The 21,467-nt window shown below is 44.3% G+C and overlaps 1 protein-coding gene across 6 annotated transcripts in view; it reads right to left on the bottom strand.

The window, feature by feature from the left end:
• Positions 1-21,467, bottom strand: part of SMARCAL1 (SNF2 related chromatin remodeling annealing helicase 1) — a 54,985-nt gene that overhangs the window by 8,356 nt on the left and 25,162 nt on the right. For all 6 annotated transcript variants that reach the window (XM_040476192.1, XM_040476191.1, XM_040476190.1 and 3 more), the window contains 4 exons: positions 15,827-15,967; positions 11,249-11,467; positions 4,626-4,696; positions 1,203-1,305 (listed from right to left, as the gene is read on the bottom strand). In XM_040476192.1, coding sequence (XP_040332126.1) covers positions 1,203-1,305; positions 4,626-4,696; positions 11,249-11,467; positions 15,827-15,967 — 534 coding nt within the window. The remainder of the gene's footprint in view (positions 1-1,202; positions 1,306-4,625; positions 4,697-11,248; positions 11,468-15,826; positions 15,968-21,467) is intronic.

Below are 21,467 nucleotides of genomic sequence, written 5' to 3'. Positions count from 1 at the left end.
GAAGAGAAGCTGGGAAAAATTCGAGTGTGCATTAAGTTATTGCCAAATTGTCCCGCCAAAAGGTACCAAATGTACAAAAAAAAAAAAAAAAAAAAAAGCCCTTGGCTTAACCACAGTGTATATGTGTGACAGAACAGATCCATATTTTTAGGTAATTTAAATCAATCCTTTCCTTTGTGATTTCTTTCATTGTTTTTACATTTAGAAGGTCATTCTCCATCCAATGATTAGCTATACATTCATCTAGTTTCTTCTAATGCTTCATGGCTTTAATGAGCTTTGATTTGTCTGAAATTTAATAAACAGTGAAGTTGAGTTTCATTTAAGTGTTCCATCCAATTACTTAGCCAATTATCCAAACTTGATCTGTTGAATAAATTAAGCCAAATTTTTGATGACTCCTTGATAGTACACTATTTTTTTTTTTTTTTTAATACTAAAGGGCTACTTAACTAAAGAGTTCTTAACACTAAAGAGGGCTCTCCATTCTATTCCACCCATCTGAACACCAGTTCTGGGACAAGCATGAGTTTTATAACAGATTTTAATATTTGGAGACACAAGTCTATTAACATTGTTCTTTTTCAACATTGTCTTAGCTATCTCTCCTCCTTATTTTTTGAGACTCTTTTAGCACAATAATATAAAGTTCCCTTAAAATACCCAACTGGAATTTTTATTAGGATTGAGTTAAACCTACAAATTCCTTTGGGAAGGACCAGTTTTTTACAGCCTTGTGCTTTTTCAATAGAGCATGGCCCAAATCTCTCCAACTCTTCATTGGTTTCTACACTCTTCTTGGTGAGATTACTTTTAGGTACTTTATGCTTTTTTGTGCTGTGAACTTGAATATTTACTAATTAGTTATAGCTGGTACACAAAAAATCAATTTATTTAGTGTATTTATTTGGAATCTAGGCACTCTCCTAAACTCTTGTGCATTCTAATAATTTTCCAATTAGTTGGCTTGAGTCTCCTGAATATACTGACAGCTCTGATTTTTCCTTTCCAAGGATTATGGCTTTTAATTCTACTGCCTGGCTTCCTACATCACATCATATAGAAAATTCAAACCCAGATGGATTAATGAACCACCTCTAAAATTTTCAGAAAAAAAATAATTGCAGGAGAAAAAATTTATGACCTTAAAAAGGAAACGATTTCTTAAGCATATCCTGTGTTGAATTTCGAAGGGGGCTCACCTTTCTCTCAAGCTCTTTAGTAAGTGCATCCAGAACCACCTTATGGTGTGCAAACACTAGAAACTTCTCTTTTCCACTTTCCAGTAGGTCCAGGACGTATTCACTGCATTTGACAATGACAGCACAATGAAGTAAACATATACTTATCCAGCTGAAATGACTTCACTGCATTTTTAGCAGACACCTTTGAGGCACCTGCTCTCTCCCCAGCCCTTTCCCTCCCTTTCTCTGGGAGCTGACCTCTCAGCTCTACTGCTCACACCAGGTCACCTGAACAGAAGAAGCAAAATTAGGAGCTGCAGGGAAGCCACCTTCTGCCATGTGCTGAAAGAGTTATTCCTTACTTTTACGTCATCTCCCGCACGCTAATAAATCAAAATAGTGTTATGTTTTATGTGTCTCTGATGATGTTGCTGAAACTTTCTTACTATCTGGGATCACAAAAGACAATTAACAGTTTCACTTTTTCTGCTCTACTATTGTTGTAATGTGTTTTCAATACAAATTGCAATGTCGTCTAAGATCTGAAAATGCCTAAGCGGGGGATTAAGGGATTCTTGACAGTAATCAAATTTCTGGAAGTGCAATATTGAAACGTAAGTATTAGTACTGAAGAGACGGTCGGGAAAAGCTCCCTAGTTCCCTCGCACATTAGAGGGCAAGCTGCAAAGCCAACAGTTAAGTCAGTGGTAAGGGAATTTTTTTTCTGAGGCAAAGGAAGATGGAGTGAAGAACCGTATTTGCATGCTCTTTATTCTCCCCTTGATTTACTTCTCTCTTCCACAACTGTGTTTTTTCTTGACTTCCCACGCCCATCTTTAGCCATGGCCCTGAAGGAAGGCAGCTACCCTGGGGAGCTGTAGGGTGGGGGTGGTGTATCACCCAGTCAACAAACTCTTATGGCTTCCCTGGGATTAATGCCCTGCGGAGGGTTCACAATCCCAGGACAGGTCACTGTTCCCACAAGGGCAACTGGAAGCTGAGCCTCCTCGGACACAAACAGGACTCACTCTGCCTGAGGCCTTCCTCACACGTGGGTGTGTCTGGGCACAGAACAGACATTGCCCTCCATGGAGAAGGACAAATCTCAAAGTCTTCCTCTAAGCATCTAAGAATTATTTTCAAGCAACACTGGCCAACCAGGGAATGGATTTGAGTTTAATCTGTGAATAGTTGGTACTAATAGAATCTACTTTAATTAGTTTGAGAGACATAAAATTTGCCATGATATAAGCAAGAAAGTTTATTGCTACAGCATCAAAAAGTCACAAAGCCATACAATCAAGCTGGACAGCTCATTAACAACTATAGGTGTCAGTTTTCCTAATTCCTCTCTCTCCTCTGCATCTCAGACACGGCTTTGTATTTCTACCCTTCCCAAGTCCCTAAATTGCCAGGCTGGAAATATCTGCCTACCACAATACCATTGGCTTTTGTATCAAAAGATACCCATTAAAATGAAAACAGACAAACAACAGCAAAAAAGGGAAGAAAAAACATTAGCAGAGGAAATTGGGGTTTTAAGATTTATAATGTCATTTCCACTTACTAGTTGTATGACTCTGAGGCTCCGAGATATACATGAAATTTACTTAGTTTCTGCATTTTGAAAATGGGGCCAGTTTCACTTATTTGACTGATCTCACAAAGAGGCTCCAAGCGTGAAAGGAGTTAACAGATGTCAAAACTGGCTGGAAACAATAAAGCACTACCCAAGTTACCGTGGAATTTTGAGAAAGTATGTACAAGGCAGGTAATAGACTGGATGTCTGTGCCCCCCCCCCCACCAAATCATGGTGAATGATAACCCCCAAGGTGATGTTACTGTGAGATGAGACCTTTGGGAGGTGATAAGGTCATAAGGATAGAGCTCTCATGAATGAAATTAATGATCTTATCAAAGAGACCCCAGAGAGCATCCTCACCCCTTCTGTCACGTGAGGACACAGCGAGAAGACAGCTGTCTGGGAGCCAGGAAGACGGCCCTTACCAGGCACCTCATGTGCCAGTGCCTTGATCTTGGACTTCTCAGCCTCTAGAGATGCGAGTAATACATCTCTGTTGTTCAAGCCACCCAATCTATGGCATTTTTGTTATGGCAGCCTAAACGGATGAAGACCAGATATCACCAAAGTTTATTTATGAGGTGGCTGAATGGCTAGATTTAAACTTTCTAAGAAAAATGGCTGGTTCTGTGGCTAGCACTCAAGAGACCCTGGATTTTGTAGGTCCCGAGCTGAGAGACTGAGGGAAAGGATCACACCCTTGCCATCTGTTATTCAGCAGCTCGTGAGAGATGGGGTGGTGGAGGCAATTCAGATTAGTTTCTGAGAGGTAAGTTTCCAGGTTGTAAAACCACATCTGGAGTTCATTAGTTTCCTCACAGGAAACTTTCATCATAAATGAAAAGGGCAGTGCCCAGAGGCTGAAGGAGAGCCGGCCAACATTCAGCAGTCTTTTTGTGCAGAAACTTAGATTTGAATAATGCAGTGAACTCACTCCCTTACCGCATTTGGGGTGCAGAGGGAGAGGCTGGAGAGGCTGGGGTATCTGGAGGCTGAGTGAGAGGGTGAGGTAGGCTGTCTGTGTCTCAATTTATCCACAGATCTTGGTCCCCACAGCCAAGCTGGCACCGCTCAGCCCACACTAAGTTCATTTTCATTGTAATTAAATCACTTGGACCATTATCCTGCCAGAGCCTCACATGAATGTTAAACAATAAAAAATTAGGCAAACGCACGTCATGAGAATTGCCTCAAGTTTCTACCACAGTGAATATTTGAACATGAGTGGGTTTTTCCTTTCTTTAAGAAAAGCAGACAATTTTTCAAGTCAGTGAATACATTTAAGAATAGGAATTATGACTTCAGCATTAGTTTATAAGGCAGAAGGAAAACTCAGTGTGACAATGGCCACTTGCCTGTATCTTTTGAGCAAGCTTGGACCGTTTGTATGACAGCCTTTCTATGTAGGTAAAGAACAGCTGAAACTTCTGTCTTTGGAGAACCCCAGAGAATCCCCATATGAGGGAACCTTCTCGGTCTTCCATGAAACCCCTAATGTTTTTCTCCAAGCAAGTGACCATAGTTTTCCTAATAAGGGAAAAAGCTCCCCTTAGTGTTTGGTCAACCCCTACCCTCCTTGTAAGTGCAGCAGCTCCACTGATGAGTGGTCAAGACAGGATCTCTCAAGGACCCCAAACTCATACTGGCACTGCTCCCGGGACAGGCCCGCTTCTGCCCTGTGGTGATGAGCCGTGCTGCCCTAAGCCTTGTACGGAAGCAGCAATAATTCTAATGCCTGATCATTTCATACAGAGCAGTAAAATCATTCTGGCGGACTAAGGTAATAGGTGTTATCTTTCGAAAGACGAGGGAGAGACAGAGGGTGGGAGAGAGAAGTCAGCATGTGGGGGCCACTCACATGACACACGGGATTTTCGCTTCAGCTGTTCTACTGAAGAAGAGGAGGAGGGCTTCTTTTTGCTGCCGGTTCTGTGGAAACAGAAGACTAGGTTTAAAGTCTCCCGCTCTGGGAACCCTGGGAGAAGCTGACATAATCATCACCGCTCTGAGCTTTACAGACTCGAATGCCAGTTATCGGAGCCAGGAGGCCCTGACTTTAGCCAAGCCCTAGGAACTGTATAGACTCTACCGTGTCATTGGAAACGTGACATTACAGGAACCCGGTCATCTCCCAAGAACTGTTGTGAGTACAAGAGCCCCTGGAATGGGGCTTCACCCGCCGTCTGTGCCGAGCTCACATGAGCGGCTGAAATGCAGTCTTGCTAAGCTATTTAAGCCATTTACTACAGCCAGCGACTTCCATGCGCCAGTGGCCCGTGCTGTTCTTGCCTCCCCCTTTCTCTTCGGCCACATCGTGTCCATACCTCAGTTTACTTCTTTTTTTCCAAAGGCTTTTATTTTAATTTTTTTTAATGTTTATTTTTATTTTTGAGAGAGAGAGAGAGACCAAGCATAAGCGGGGGAGGGGCAGAGAGAGAGGGAGACACAGAATCCGCAGTAGACTCCAGGCTCCGAGCTGTCAGCACAGAGCCCAACACGGGGCTCAAACTCATGAGCCGTGAGAACATGACCTGAGCCAAAGTCGGATGTTTAACTGACTGAGCCACCCAGGCGCCCCTAACTAAGTTTAATTCTATCCAAGACTTACTCAATTGATTCCAACTGGCACCAATTAGCTTATTCTAGTATCATCTCAAAACCGTTATTCACGTGTTTTGGCCTGGCTCCCACATAAGGTGATTGACCTCCTAGGAGAAGAAACCATGTTTTCTTTATAGTTTGCATCTAAATAAATACTAACTGAGAATGCTAACACAGGAGATGCACACATAGTTTCACAATGTCACAAGATACCATTTTCTATCGCTCTGGGCCCCCAGGGAGGACACTCTTACCATCTTTGCTAGGGTGGCCCTCTCCTTCCACTAGCAAGGGTGGGATTACAGATGCCCTCAGTTTTTCTGTGCCTGGGCCCTGTGAGGCCGGTCACGGACACAATAGCGTCTTCACGGAACAAAGAAGTGACCCCACAGTAATAACACATATGGCCCTGAACTTGTGGATAACTCAGGAAAGCAGCCACAGCCAGGCTGTGGAGCCTGCTTGGGACTGACAGCCAGGCTGTGGAGCCTGCTTGGGACTGTGTCTCCCTCGCTCTCTGCCCCTCCCCCGCTTGCTCTCTATTTCTCTAAATAAATAAAAATAAATAAACTTACAAAAATAAGTAAAATGTTACTCATTACATACATTATGTATATCTCTATATAAGTGTACATGTATATAATACATGTTTTAAAGCAAAATACACACACGTTTTATAGAAACACTACCAAATGATACCTTAAACAATGGGCACCACAACGGGGGAGGAGCTGCCTGGCCAAAACAGCTCCCCGGCTCTTAACAGCATCTTTCCTCTAGGACTTGATGAGAAGGAAGAAAGATAACCCGGAACCACAGGAAGCCAGGAGGCCACTGACAGTGCAGCGGAACCACCATCCCTCCTATGTTGTGACCGAGGCCCAACTGAACAATTCAAACTTCCCGGGAACTCTTACTGGAGACGCGACCCCATGACAGTGTCTTAAACTCTTTCTCAGCTACAGACCCTGTTTAGACTCGGATGGAGCTAGCTCACTTCTGGCCAGTGAGCTCACAGACGTCCTGAAGTCCATTCATGTCCCCTCACAGGGTCCTTGCAGCAGGCCAGGCCCTCTCACATAACACGGTCCCTCACAGGATACACCAAGGGGACAGAGCCAGGCTTCCAGGTACTGACCGCACCTGCAGCGGGAGGGCCACAAGCAGACGGCACCCCGGTCGTCCTTGGTCCTGACATTCACTCCCACGCCCTTTGGACACCACCACCGCTCTCGTCAGGTCCTTCCCTCCCACCCACACTCGCTCACTCCGCACTGGCTAACAAGACAGGGAGAGGAAACGATGGACAAGTGGCGGGAAGCACTCTGGGAGACCTTGCCCATGTGAGATTTGCCGAGAGCTGATGAGGTGTGGGGAACAAACACCCAAGTTCACCGGGCACCTGTGATGTGCACCAAAGCCTTCAAAGTACGCACATCCAGGGGCGCCTGGGTGGCGCAGTCGGTTAAAGTGTCCGACTTCAGCCAGGTCACGATCTCGCGGTCCGTGAGTTCGAGCCCCGCGTCAGGCTCTGGGCTGATGGCTCAGAGCCTGGAGCCTGTTTCCGATTCTGTGTCTCCCTCTCTCTCTGCCCCTCCCCCGTTCATGCTCTGTCTCTCTCTGTCCCCAAAATAAATAAAAAACGTTGAAAAAAAATTAAAAAAAAAAAAAAAAAAGTACGCACATCCCTGAGTCGCGGTGACTTTCTCCTTCAAATCTACACTCACCATATAGTCCACATTCACGAATTCCTATGTAAGCTGCTATTACTTAGAATAGTGAACTGAAATAACTCAAATGTCTGACTCAAAGTTATTAGCAAAATTATAACATGGGCATGGGGGAAATTTTATTTTATTTTATTATTTTTTTTTAATTTTTTTTTTAACGTTTATTTATTTTTGGGACAGAGAGAGACAGAGCATGAACGGGGGAGGGGCAGAGAGAGAGGGAGACACAGAATTGGAAGCAGGCTCCAGGCTCTGAGCCATCAGCCCAGAGCCCGACGCGGGGCTCGAACTCACGGACTCACAGACCGTGAGCTCATGACCTGAGCTGAAGTCGGACGCTTAACCGACTGAGCCACCCAGGCGCCCCAGGCATGGGGGAAATTTTAAAGGAACATTTAACAACATAGGAAAGTGTTCACCATGCAGTTTTGTAACCTGTATTCTCCGCTAGCTGATGGATGGTTACAGGGTATCCATTCTGCTTTTAAAATATGTTATTCATTTGGGGCACCTGCGTGGTTAAGATGGTTAAGCGTTTGACTTCGGCTTAGGTCATGATCTCGTGGTTCATGAGTTCAAGCCCCGCGTCGGGCTCTGCGCTGATGGCTCAGAGCCTGGAGCCTGCTTCCAATTCTGTCTCTTTCTCTCTCTCTCTGCCCCTCTCCCCAACCCTCTAAATAAATAAATAAGTAAATAAAAATAAACTTAAAAAACTATATATAAAATCTGTTACCCATATCTCTACATAATACATATTTTAAAGCAAAATATACACGTTTGATAAAAAACTACCCAAATGATATATGCCAACATTATATGATATTTTTAAAAGATGGGTGACTCTTTTTTATAGTATAAGAAACAATAAGTGTTTCTTATAAGTACTTTTATTTTTCAGATTCTAGGCAATAGATAGCTACTGTATTTTTAATGTAGGAGAAACCAATAGTTTTATCTTAAAAAAAAAAAAAAAAAACAGACCTTCCCCACACGAAGTAGACATAATACTGGTCCATGAATGATCTCACTTCGTTTGCCAGCTGTGGGCCAGGAAATTTTAAATAACCTGTATTCTATGTTCTTGTGTCCTTGACTTGTACTAAATTAGATCCACTGGGGTTTTGAATTATTTTTTTAGGTTGGGATTTGAATGCATCGTCAAACAGCAGAAGGGTGAAGTAACACTGTCACCAGGAAGTCTGCACGGACTTGTCCCATTTTTCTGCCTAGTCCTGCTGATCAAAAAAATTACTATAGACAAAAGCTGATCAGAATTAGAGTCGGCTTTTCTTAGCCTGTGAAAAGATATCTATTATTTCAGCTGAAAATAAGACAAAGCTTTTGTCGTGCATTATATTTCATAAATGGGCCACTTCCTCCAGATGGGAAGGTGTGAGGGAACAAAGAATCACTTCTTGACAGGTTAGCAGTGGAATGCACAACACTGCAGGGAAACTTGGGGCTACAAGGTAACTATCAAAATGGGAGGGCACCTTTCTGCAGATTCACAGGGCTTCCTCACTTGACTAAAACCATAAAACCACGATCCCCGAACATTTTATTTTGTTCAACTCAAGCTTTCACAGCCAGCCAGGGTTTGGAAGGCAGGTCAAAAGCCATCTGGTCCCACTCCTGGCTCCCCTTCCTGAATTAAGTGAGGGTGCAGCCTCTGATCAGATCCACAGTGGACAGATGCACCACATCCATGGCTTTGGAGTAAGACAAGTTCTGGCGGTCCAAAGGGCAAAGCTCATGAATTCATGTTCTACTTGGATTTTCCATTATAAAAATGAATTGACATTAAAAAACACAAAAGGGAAGCAATTTTTCAGGGATTTGTCTTGTTATCGGAAAGAATCTAGTAACCAGCTTCAGCATAATGCTGAAGGTAACCTGTACCAACTCAATTTCTCTCATTTAGGGACAAACTTAATTTTTCTGAGATGCCAAGGAAACATGGCAACTCTAAGCACTGGACTGAGAAGAGCGCTGGGCTCCTTCTCTGCTGGATTCTTGAATTACGCTGCAATTTAGGCTTTCATAATCTGTAAAACCAGTGTTTAAGACCCTGGGAAGAAGGGCAGGGAGATGACAATCACACAACAGGAGGGACTCAGAGCCACTGACACTGTCCTTAGGCACTTTTCCTGCATGAGGTCTAGGACACCAGTACTGGCTCCCCTTTTTAGGTAAGAAAATATCAAAATATGCCAAAGAATTTAGGGGATTTATATGGCCACCGGAAGTTATAAAAATACCCAACATTCCTGATTTCCATGGTTTAGCCTAGTCAATCTTACATTATCCCTGTAAACTCAGAGCTCAAACTTTCAGGTTACGTCTGAAATCAACTTTGGAAAGAGCCCCCTCACCTAATGTGAAGAACTACATAAGCTGGTGAAAAATTTTAAAAATGCTTTCAAATCTTGCTGCACTAAAAGTTAAAAATTCCCATACTTCTATTTATTTCTTTTCCTTTTTAGCGATATTGCACAATTTACAGTTGCCACTTGGCCACACTCAATGTGATGTTCCTCCTCAATTCAAATGCCCACTGACTGCTGTTCTCTGCCCGGTTTGGGAGGGGGCCAGGTACAGGCGAGGGGGTTTTCTAGGGAATTCCATGAAATACCGATAGGCTTACTTCTGGACACACAAGGAACTAAAATAACAGAATGTTTATACACATTCAGATCTTTGCATCTAAAACTATCATACATCTGAATTTTTCCCATTAATACTATATTTGTTGTACTTGGGCATTGGCTTTCTTGACGGAGTTCACTAGTGGGCAACCGTTAGTAAACATTAAAGATTTAAGAAAATTATAAGAAAAAGCTTAAACTGAGAAAAAGAATTTCCATTCATCGAATTTTTATCTCTAGACATCAGAAAAAGACCACCAACGCTGATTTTAGCAACAGAACACCTGCTTCTGCTCATGGTTCCACTGAAATACAATTTGAGAATGGCTGGTCTGTGTGTCCACATTGGTATAGGGGAACTTTGCTGGAAAACCCCACAGCAAAGACGTTATGCCCGCTCACTTCCTCCAGACCACCCAGATTATTAGATGCACGACAGCATAAATTAAATACAGCTTGATAGCTTACAGTGCCTCTTCCACCCTAGACTGTGTTTCTTAAAAGTTACCTGCTGGTCTTGCTCATAACATGGTAAAATAACAAAAAAAAACCCCACGCATTCTGTCTCTCGTCATTCTTATTTATTTTGTGCTCTCCCAGAAGGCTGGGATCTCATCTAGATCTAAGTTTCTTTATACAAGGTAATAACAAGCCCAGATAATGCTTTATGATAATGTCAAAAAATGTCAATAACTGTTATTTTCTTGGCAATGAAAACTGCAAGGTTTTATCTCAAAAGGACAGAGATGGAGCTGGTGTAAATTACTTTATAGCACTTAGCACAGTATGACACTAAAGACAGATATGAAAGTGTTTTGAAAAGATGAAACCACCATAGTGGAAAGACCTTAAAATATAGGGGTAACAGGCTTGGTTATAGCCTCAGCTCTGCCACGGAGCAGCCACAAGCCTTTGGCCAAATCACAATCTCTGTGAGCCTTCGTTTCCCTTCCTGTAAAATGGGGATGCCAACCTCTTGCCAACCATGAATGACTGTAATAAGGATTAAGGGTTAAGAGGGTTTGAAAACTCCACTTTGTTATATAAATGTCAATTTGTTATTTTGACTAAAATAACATGTATTGTCAGAGTGTTAACACATATGTATCAGATACGCTTAGGACTAATTTCTTAACTGTTACTAGACTGAGTAACAGTTACTAGACTAAGGCATTCTCAAAATACACTAAACATAAATTCCAACTTTCTTTGAGGGATTCAGAATATATATCACCATTCTGCAGTTACCATGGGGTTTATTTTTATGACCATCTGTCAACAGTGATCTACACATGCATAAAACAGCAAATCAGTAAGAGGTTTTAGAAGCAGGTTAGGTAGGCTGAGAAATGCCATGGGCTCACTGTCCTTGTCCAGAGGGGTGGGAAGAGATCATGGAAAGGCAAGCTCAGAGAACTCTGGGTACCCCCCGTAGAGCCCCTCCCAGGAAGGAACAGCTGTGGACACATCAACCCCTGAATCCCTGTCTGCAGCCCCAGACTCACAGTTTTCTCCTTGGTGGTCATTTCCTTGGCCGCGGCATCCAGGGCAGCTCTGGCCTTGGTGCTGATCCGGCCTGGGGCAATGACTACCATCTTGCGCTGCTTGGCTGGGAGCTGGGCCAGGACATCACTCTTGAGGCGTCGCAGCATGACCGCCTCTTCCAACAAGAGCTTTAGCTCTCCGAGGTTGGAGGAACCTGAATAATCCCATCCCCAGGGCTGCTGTGGAGAGAAACATACATCCAGTTAGGTTCTCCCAGGGCCAAGTTAACCAGGCTGTGACCTCAACATTCTCACAGCTTTCTCTTCCTATGGCTTTGTTCAGAGAACGTCAAGTGGCTCTAAAAGATGAATAAAACCTAATATAATACAAATGGGAACTAGGAATGAAAAGAGAAAAAGTAAGGAATGAAGTGAACTAAAAACACATATCCTGGTGTTCTACATGCTGAACTTTCTAGCAGCAAATGCAAGATGCCAAGAGGTCTGGTATCTATTACATTAAAAGACAAATAAGACACCCAGCTTGTCAAATAATTCCCATATTCTAAATAAACAAATCATCTTCCCTAGGGCTTCTCCTAGAGTTCACTGCACAACATGACAAATCATATTATCAGTAATACCTTTATTTGATGGGACGCACTGGGATTTAAGAAGCTGTTGTTCCTTAGTATGGGCTACACCAACACAACCAAGTGCAGTGACATGAACGCAGGGTGTTGCTGCTGCTGGTGGGAATTGAAGGAAGGAACCCAGAGCACAGGATTGTACCAGTGTGGCTGAAACCAGAGGTGGGTTTTAGGGTTCACAGGCAGTCCTTCATAAAATCGGTTTCTTCACTTAGCAACTCATGAGAGGCAATGAGCAAGAATATCTATTCCCTGTCACATAGCTAGGTAAGATGCTGCAATGAAAACCTTATTCTTCACTAACAATCTTACTCGAAATAAGAACTGATGTCTATAGTCCTGTAGAAAATCAGGGAACCAGGGTGTTTGCTGCCTTATGTTTCCAGCTGCTTATCTCTTCTCCTGTCTCAGCCTCCCCAGGGCCATGAACCACCTTGAGTAGAAGCTAGGCTTGTTCATTCTTGGGGGCCAGTGGACCTAGTCTCTCATCGTGGGGATATGGCAGGTGTCCTATAAACCTATGCTACATAGAGAAGAGGAAGAGATGGTCAAAGGCAAAGTAAAATGATCAAAAACTGTGTCTTCTTTTAAAAAATATCCTGAAATCAACTGGAAGTTTCAGCAAATGCCTTCATGCTATGCATAGGGTCAAAAATGAGCTCAGCCTGGGGCATTCTTTTCAGTGGCTTCTCTCAGTGTAAGAAGCTGGCCACAACAACAACAAAACAGCTCTGGCCTACTGGCTGCATTAAATAAACATCATGCTTACACAAGTGGATACCGTAATTAATGTGGATGTCATGCTCCTAAGTGCTACTATGTCAGCTTTTAATCTTATAGGCTAAAACCCAATAATACTGGGGCGCCTGGGTGGCTTGGTCGGTTGGGCGTCCGACTTCAGCTCAGGTCATGATCTCATGGCCCGTGAGTTCGAGTCCTATGTCGGGCTCTGTGCTGACCGCTCAGAGCCTGAAGCCTGTTGCAGATTCTGTGTCTCCCTCTCTCTCTGCCCCTCCCCTGTTCATGCTCTGTCTCTCTCTGTCTCAAAAATAAATAAACGTTAAAAAAAAAAATTTAAAACCCAATAATACTAAAGGTTTAAAATTTAGAATATTCACAATCTAACAAGCTTTTATTGAAAAGTTACCATGTAGCAGGCACTGGGCTAGGTGAAGGAAGGAAAGGCACTGTCTATGTTTGTTTTCTTGACTGGTGGTGGTGGTGGGGGGGGGGGGTGCAATGAAGAGAGAAAGGATGAATGAGGATGGCATGAAGACTGGGGAGATGGTGGACAGAGAGAGACTGGGGACACAGGAAGGGGCAGTTTGGGGGCAAAGGCAATGGATTCTGTCTTCAGACCCTATCATCACTAGGTACACATTCCACTATGGGCCCAGATGGCCGAGGAAGCGAAGGTCCTTCTCAGAAAGTGGGTCATTTACAAATAGGACAGAAGTATAAATCACTCGTGAAGAGTTTTGTGGGACCACGACAACTGTGTGGAATCTAATCTGGATTGATCCTGGGGAAAGTGCATTACAGATTTCATTAAAGAAGTGTATCGCTTTAAATACATTCAATAACAGAAATTTCCTGCCTCAATAAGCAGCTAAAAATGGTTTGCAATTAACTTTGCAAAGCACTACAATTTACATTATAAGCACTGTGTTTCAACGTAAGTGGGTATTTTTAAAGTACTTGAAAAGTTTTTTGAAAGAGCATTTAAAAAATAAGGCAGACAGTCTTATTTACATCACAAACTTGCATAGCAAGGCTTTTTCTCAAGACGGCATGAGGCATGCACGCAGGAGTAAGCTGCAGCCATTTCTCCAATGTGTCAGCATCTTCGATGCAAATAGTGGCTCAGTATAGTTGTCATTTGACCACAAAACAGGAATCCTTAAGGTCTGAAACAATGAGGTCCTAGAGACTGGTTGGAGCCTTTGCAGCAGGGGCCCCACCCCCAAGAAAGAAGTCAGGGGAGGCTCAGGATGTGGCTTCAAGGTTCACGAAGTTACAAAGTTACAGCAGAACAGCTGGGGGAAAGGAGAAGTGACCTACAGTTGAGAGAGGGGACCTGAGTCTGCCATTCTCATTCAGGGCCGTGTGGACCCTCGTGGGAACAGAGGTGAGGAGTTGAGGAGTCTGACTTTGCCAGATGAAGGATTGCTGCTGAAGGATAAATTCATTGCCCTGGCCACAGTTTCAAAAACAGAGATTAGAAGGAAAAATTGATGAATCTTCCCTCTGGTTTTCAGATTGTGGAAGTTCCGGAGCCTGGATCAGAGGGAGCTACTAGGGGCGCAGGAAGAAGACGCCAGCCAGCCCCACTCCCATCCCAACGGCCAGAGAGGTCGCCGGCCGGGACTTCCGCTTCCATCCCCCTCGGCCAACCAAGGCCATGGCACGCGAGCTAACAGAGGAGCTGCATCCCATGGGGGGGTCTGGAGAGGGTGAAGAAGGCACCAGAGCCAAGAAGGAGGAGCCCAAACCCAGAAGAAAACAGCTCAGTGCATAAGGAAAAAAATGAACACCTAAGCAAATGAGAGGCTGATTTTCTGGGTCATCCCTTCTTGGGTTAGTTTCGGGGAAGAATATGGGAGACGTGCCCAGGCTTTGGCCAAGCTGGTTATGGCTGCCTGACACTGAGAGGCCCCCCCCCAGCTCAGGAAACATGCTGAGCCCACCGTAGAGGGAGGCACAGCTGTAGACAAGGAGAGAAACAAGGCTCAGTTAGGAGCCTCCTCTGCTGAGGAGGACAGTGTCCTGTGCTCAGCTGGCTTGATCAGACTGATGCACACTGAGGGATTCAATGGCCCAGCAGGAGGAATGCAGGATTGGTAACTCATGTAAACATTTAAAAAAAAAAAATGCCAATTTTCTCGTTTACAAAAGTAATCCATTTCTTGTACATTATTTTGTGTACGTCATCTTCCAATCATATAGGAAAGAGAGGTGCAGGGGAGAGGGGAGGGGAGAGACAGGGATAAAGAGAGGGAGGGAGAGAGAACAAATTATGGGGAAAATTTTGCATCCTACTTTTTTCCCCACTCTTGTATTTCCCCATGTCATTAAATAGACATTTTTTTTCCAGTTAAAAAAAAAAAATCGAGGTTTTAGAAATCAAGATTTTGGGGCGCCTCGGTGGCTCAGTCGGTTGAGTGTCTGACTCTTGGTTTTGGCTTAGGTCATGATCTCACGGTTCATGAGTTCAAGTCCCACATCAGGCTCCGAGGTGACAGTGCACTACCTCCTTGGGATTCTGTCTCTCCCTCACTCTCTGCCCCTCCCCCATGCACACAGGTGTGTGCCATGAGCTCTTTCTCTCTCAAAATAAATAAACCTAAAACAAAAAATCAAGACTTTGATTGCAATGGCATTCGTGTTCACAAGGCTCTCTCTGACACGTTTGGAGACTGAAGCTGTGCAGATTGTAGCTCCAGAGGAACCTGCTCCACTGGCACTGTGTTCATAGAGAATCTGTAGCTCAGAGGCTTCTAGCCTCCTGAGCAGGCACAATTCACTGTCATGAGTCAACATTTTGACTGACGAGAGCCCACCAAGGCAGCACCAGATCACACTCTCCACTCCACCCATTTCGATGTCTCTGTGGTCTTTTTTGCACAGAGCATATGGGCCCGGCCCTCACCCCTAGCTCGCCTAGGTGCCCTTCTCAGAGTTCTGTGCACCTACGCATCAGCCACCGGTCCCTTTATTGGGAAACACCACCCTGGAATCACAAGCATTACAACTAGGAGGGACTGTTCTTATCTTATCCTTGAGGACACTCGAAGGTCAGAGTTAGGGGCAAAGCAGGACTAAAATCTGGGTCCGGCTCCCTGGCCAGTGTGCCTCTGATCGTAACCATGGCCAAAGAGAAGGAACACAAAGGAGGTCTCAAAATCAGGGTAAGGAATGGGTGGGGGAGAGGGGAGGGGAGAATAAATACCTGCTTGGCATCACAGTAGCGAAGTCCAAATGCATGAAACTGAGGGAAGAAAGTTGGCCTGACCCCAATGATCTGGGTGTAGAGCTCTGCGGGCCGGGACATGGCTGGTGTGCCGGACAGCAGGATCACCCTCTTGGCAACCTAGAAAACAAACAGCCAGAGGGATTGAGAGTGCACAGAGGAGCACATAGGGAATATCCCAAATGCCCCACTGGGATAGGAGCTGGATGCCCCAGAGACAGCAAAATCCCCTGGAATGTAGCGGGAGCATTTCTCACTTCCTGGGCACTCTGACTGCGGCAGTTATCCAGTTTACTGCTCTCAGAACCCAAGGAGATCTGGATTCTGAAGACACTGCAGGCTGGCCTACACCTGGGAACTCTAAGCAAAGGTACCGTGGCCAGAGAAGAAGAACACACAAGTTCCACAAGCCTCACGGTGTGACCCACGGAAGCAGCTGGATGCCACTTCCTAGGCTGCCTTTGGGACAGCCCTGTCCCCCTGTATCAGGACCTAGCACATTATCCTGAATTCTACCTCTTCTGTCTCCCTCATAGATTGCAAGCATCTGAAGATCAGGGCTGTGTCCACCTTTATCTCCTGTTGCACAGTACCTGGCACAAAGCAAGTGATCTATAAATACTCGATGCATGCTGAAAAATATTCAGCTAACCAGTAACCAAGGGAAGACCGAAGAAACTCAAAGAATTCAGTATTGGAAGTGGAAGCTGGGGAGAGACCACCAGGTCTGACATTTTTCCAGAGGGGATCTCTGATCTCTGACATCCAAGTTGAACTTCTGATCAGATAATGACACTGAGGACAGGAGGAAGAGTCAGGGGTGGCCTGTGCGTAAGCCTCTAACTGATTTTCTTTGGAGGAAAAAAAGGCTGTCGCTAACCCAGCGACACAATGCCTTGAGCCCAGAGAGCCCTGATTTAGCCTATTTTTCAGTTAAAAAGGACTTTAAAAAGTGGGACCTGGGTCCATTGACCCTAAACCCAGCCCAGGTCTGCAGCAGCCTGCTTGGCAGTGGGTAGGACAGAAATAAATGGTCTACGCCAACAATGAGCTCCAAGTTCCCCACCATCCTGACACCAACCTGACCCAAAGGTGATCAAACCGAAATGTACCACGTCGTATTAAGATGGGAAAGAGGGGAGCACAGAAAAGGAGACACTCGCTGCTATATTAGGGGAGGGAATGGCCAAAAATTCCTGGAGGTAAAATCCATTTCAGCTCTGGGAAGGAAGCCTGCCACGGAGCTCAGTTGTCTAGAAACACCTTGTTAACCACTGTAACCTTGAGTTAACAACAGGAATGTAAGGCAATCGCACGCAGTAAATCACCTAGGAGAGGAAATTAGGTTTTCAAATGGATATGCTGCCTCATAAAAATAAATAAATAAAGGTGCAACAGAGGGAAGAAAAATGTTTCTTTATAAATATACAATATATACAACTCTCAAGATGCACTTCTGCCCTCTCAGCGACCGCCAATACCTAATTCCATTATGACAGGAGAGCTATGAATTTCTCCAGCTATAATTTTCCACAGTTCAATTACCCAGCCTTCTAATTTCCTGCGCGGTTTAATGCAGACTCATTAAAATAACAATGAGCTTCTTGAATGACGTCTGTAGCACTGCTTGCCTTGGCTCAAGACCATTTCAATGAAACGGGGAAAATGAGAAGCCTTATCAAGAAGAGAAAATCAGCCTATCATCCTAAACCTATTCCCCACGTCGCTGTTGGTGCCTGGGGAGGGGCAGCCCACAAACCAGGTGATGGAAAATCACTCCAGGACAGTGTTAATCTGGAGCCCGTTATCCCATGCGCTGCCTTGACTAGGGCTGATGAAACCGCTGAAAATGGACGTTTGTGGGTGTTTAAAAAGCAGAGGCAGCATTATGGAAAAAGAAAAAGAAAAAGACCAGCTCTGAAAAGAAGCCAGAACAGCGTCTTATCTTTTCTGGAATGAGTTAGCCTGCTCCCTGCTCAGCCCCAACACGGTGGTGCCATCATGACTGTCACCCGTGCAGCCTGTCATCCTGCCCAGCTGTACATGATTTGTAGGTCACCGTCCACCTCGGAGAACTTCCAACTTAAGAAAATATAAATGTATAAAATTACATCCATCAACACTAAGCTGAATACTTTACAGTTAACCCCTGTGGCTAAGCACAGAAAGCAGTACCCAAGAAATCCACAAGGGAGCGGTGAAAAAAAATAATTTCTATGTGGTATCCACAAGAAATCATGTGATTCACAGGAACAGACGCTTGGGGGTAGGGGGGAGGCAGATGACCTTCAAAGGCAGGTTTAGTTTCCTCATGGGTCAAGGTCATCAGGTCAGCCCTGTGGAACAGGTTGCTGGCAGGACAAGTTAATATATGTAATTTGCCAAGGAGAACCCAATCTGATTCACAGTGCATAACCTACACACAGGTTTCTTTTTTCACATAGATTTTAAAATATGAGCTAAGAGAATGTTATGTTGCAAAGAAAAGAACCAAAATTGTAAGTTCGTACAAGACGCAGCCTGGGAATTCTTCCTCGCTTTCCATCACTACCTCTTTTTTTTTTTTTTTTTTTTTTCCAACTGAGCTAATAACTTGCTTTACTGAATTATTCTGACCGGTTAAAACACGCTTCACCAAGGCTCGAGACTGGGGAAAAAGTCATGCTTCCCAAAGCCCAAAGTTCTTGCCAAGTGTTATTCCTGATGGTACTCTAAATAAAGTTCAGGCCATAGGTGGAGTCCCCTGAAATTTAGAAGTACAACGTGAGAAGGCTGGTGACATCCAAAAGCAGGTCAAGCCCACGCTACCCAAGTGTCCTGTTACACACAAGCTCCATGTGGCACGGACACTGGAGCTATGCTGTCAAGAGTGTAGAAGTCATTATAGAATCTTCAAAAATAAGGAGAGAGGCAAACACAGTTTGGGGACACGTGACCAAAAGTACACAGATCAAGAACAAACGCAGGATCATTGTCACTACCCAAGAAACAACCAAAGAGTCAACATCTGTAGTTAAATCTAAATCCTGAGAACAAGAGGGAAACCCCAATCTTCAGGAGAAATCCGGTGACTGGAATCCGAGCAGAAGATCGAGGTTCTGTTCGTCCCCCTGCTCTCCACGACACGCAAGGCCAAACCAAGATAAATAGCATAATTATGCCCCTGTTGACCAAGGGCCACCCCAGGGATCAGCAGTGATCCCTACCACTTAGTGATGCCTCGTAAATGGCCTGAGTCTCTGGTCGGGTCAGCATATTACATGTAAAATAGTTCCCTTCTAGGTTTTAGCCTTTTCCCCAGAAGAGACACAGCTCCAGTCACAAGTCTGAACACCACCACCAACACTAAACTGATCTGCATGACAACCACAGAGCTTTCAAGGCAGGCGAGCATCACTGCTTCGATTTTAATAAAATTCTGATGCCATGTAAAAGGCAACTCATTCTGAGGTAAGAACAGAAACAAGGAAGAACATGACTACAGCAGTTCAAAAACACCAAAATGTACAAGAAAACATTAAACGTTATAATTATAGCTAATTAAAGTTCTGTTGTTTTGACCTTCAAGGCATGCATGGGTATAGGTATCACTAATATAACACACATGCTCAAATTAAATACTAAGCATGTTTTTTTCCTCCGGAAAAAAGTCTATTTTACCTTAAGTACTAGATTCCAATAATTTCATTTCTGATTCTGTGCTGCAATTGGGAGAATTCATACCAGAACAGCAGGACCACAAGGGACTCCTCCTGCAGCCTCGTCAACTGGGACAGCAGACCCTCCAACTGACACCACTCTCCCTTTGGGCTGAGAGGGGCGAAGAGCCGTCTCTTGTCGATGTGGCGGGACTGGGTTTTCTACCACCTGCTTGTATATCGTATGAAAAGGTGGCCAAAGCCTGGCTACAACCCCATCAAAACGGAACAGATGACATGTATTATGGTAGAGTCGTACAACCAAAAACAGTATTTGTAACAATGAGCTTGTGTCATCTGAAATGAGGTGGGACAGTTTCTGAGGTACACTATTAAGAGAAAAAAGGCAGGAGCAAAGGAGTGGTTGTAGAACACTCTAAGAAGGAATGAAGAAGAAAACCCGGATGCACATACTCACTGGGCATAGACTACATTTTAGAAGTAAACGTGAGAATCTGGTAACCTGGGCTGCCTTGCAGACACAGATCAAGGGGTCAGGGGCCCAGAGGGGGGACAGAGTCATTTTTCACCGTACACCCTTTTGAATATATCATCTATTTACACTCACTTAATGAGGATGGAAAAAGAAAAGGCTCATACATTTTAGACCACTACTCTCATTTCATCTAACCAATCAACAGTGATTTGTAAAAGAGGCTCTATTCACACAAAATGAAAAACAGGTATTTATTAGGAAAGGATGGTGGGGATTCTGAGGGCTTTTTCTCTCTACTGAAATCATCTAACACTGGTTTGACAGTAAGAAGAACTATAAACCCAACACCACTAAGGAAGACTCAAACACGTACCTCGTTGCACAAAAGAAAGAGACTGACACCCATGAGGGCCAGAGTCTTGTGGGAAAGACTGTGCAGTTCAGGCTGAGTGGGAGAAGAGACAGTCATGCTTGGCCACATGGGACATCAGAGGCATCTATCAAAAGGTGAAATTCTGACCCAGCAATTCTGCGTGTAGACATCTGTCCTAATGGGGTCGAGCTGTGCAAGCTGCAAAGATGTGGATGGTGCTCGCTTGCAAAATTATTCATAATAGCAAAACAACATCCAACACTAAGGGTTAAATTACGGGATGCGTCCACACAACATGATGCTCTAGAGCCATTAAAAATGATGACCCTGCTCTCCAACTGCCATGTTGGAAAAATAACCAAGCTGTTACTGGTGGTTTTCTGCATTGGAAGGAATAAAGGGGATCTGAATTTTGTTCTTCATAGCTTTCTGTCTTGCCTACTTTCATGCATGTATACATAAAAACAGAACTACCTTTCTTTAGTAGCCCAAACAAATAGTGCTGTAGGAGAAGAAAGACGTCACACTTCCCAGGGGACGACACCAGTTTCCTACAACCTCAACCACACGTGCCCTGTGTCTGCTGTCACCATTTATGAAACCTGCATTTCCAGGATGTGATCTGGCCCGGCCATCTCACAGACTGGATGGCATAACCTAATCACCCCACCATGCACATTTGCTGAACATGTCTTGAAATCATCAGAATATAATTCTAGGAGGTGCACAAGTTGGAGGAACAACCAAGTGGTACCAAATTAGGCCCTGACATGGCTTTTCAAGGGCATATTTTACTTCTCCCAACTCTCCTCTTGTTCCAAAAATATTTTGATTCATCTCCTTGGAGTACCTAGATCAGTGGTTCTCAACAGAAATGGGGAGGAGTGATTTGCCCCCCAGAGCACGTTTGGCAATATCTGGAGACAATTTTGGTTGTCACCACTGGGGGGTACTACTGACACTTAGTGGGTAGAGGCCAGGGATGGTGCTACACTTCCTACAGCACACAGGACAGCCCTGCACAACAAAGAATGATCCAGCCCACAGTGTCAATGGTGCCAAGGCTGAGAAACTCTGATCTAGATGAAAACACAGCGCAGAGATGAAAGGTTT

Source organism: Herpailurus yagouaroundi, unplaced genomic scaffold (assembly GCF_014898765.1).
Source record: "Herpailurus yagouaroundi ecotype Mexico unplaced genomic scaffold, PumYag 140, whole genome shotgun sequence".
Classification (NCBI taxonomy): domain Eukaryota; kingdom Metazoa; phylum Chordata; class Mammalia; order Carnivora; family Felidae; genus Herpailurus; species Herpailurus yagouaroundi.
The sequence above is the reverse complement of the archived record's forward strand: the minus strand, read 5'-3'. Positions and strand labels throughout refer to the sequence as shown.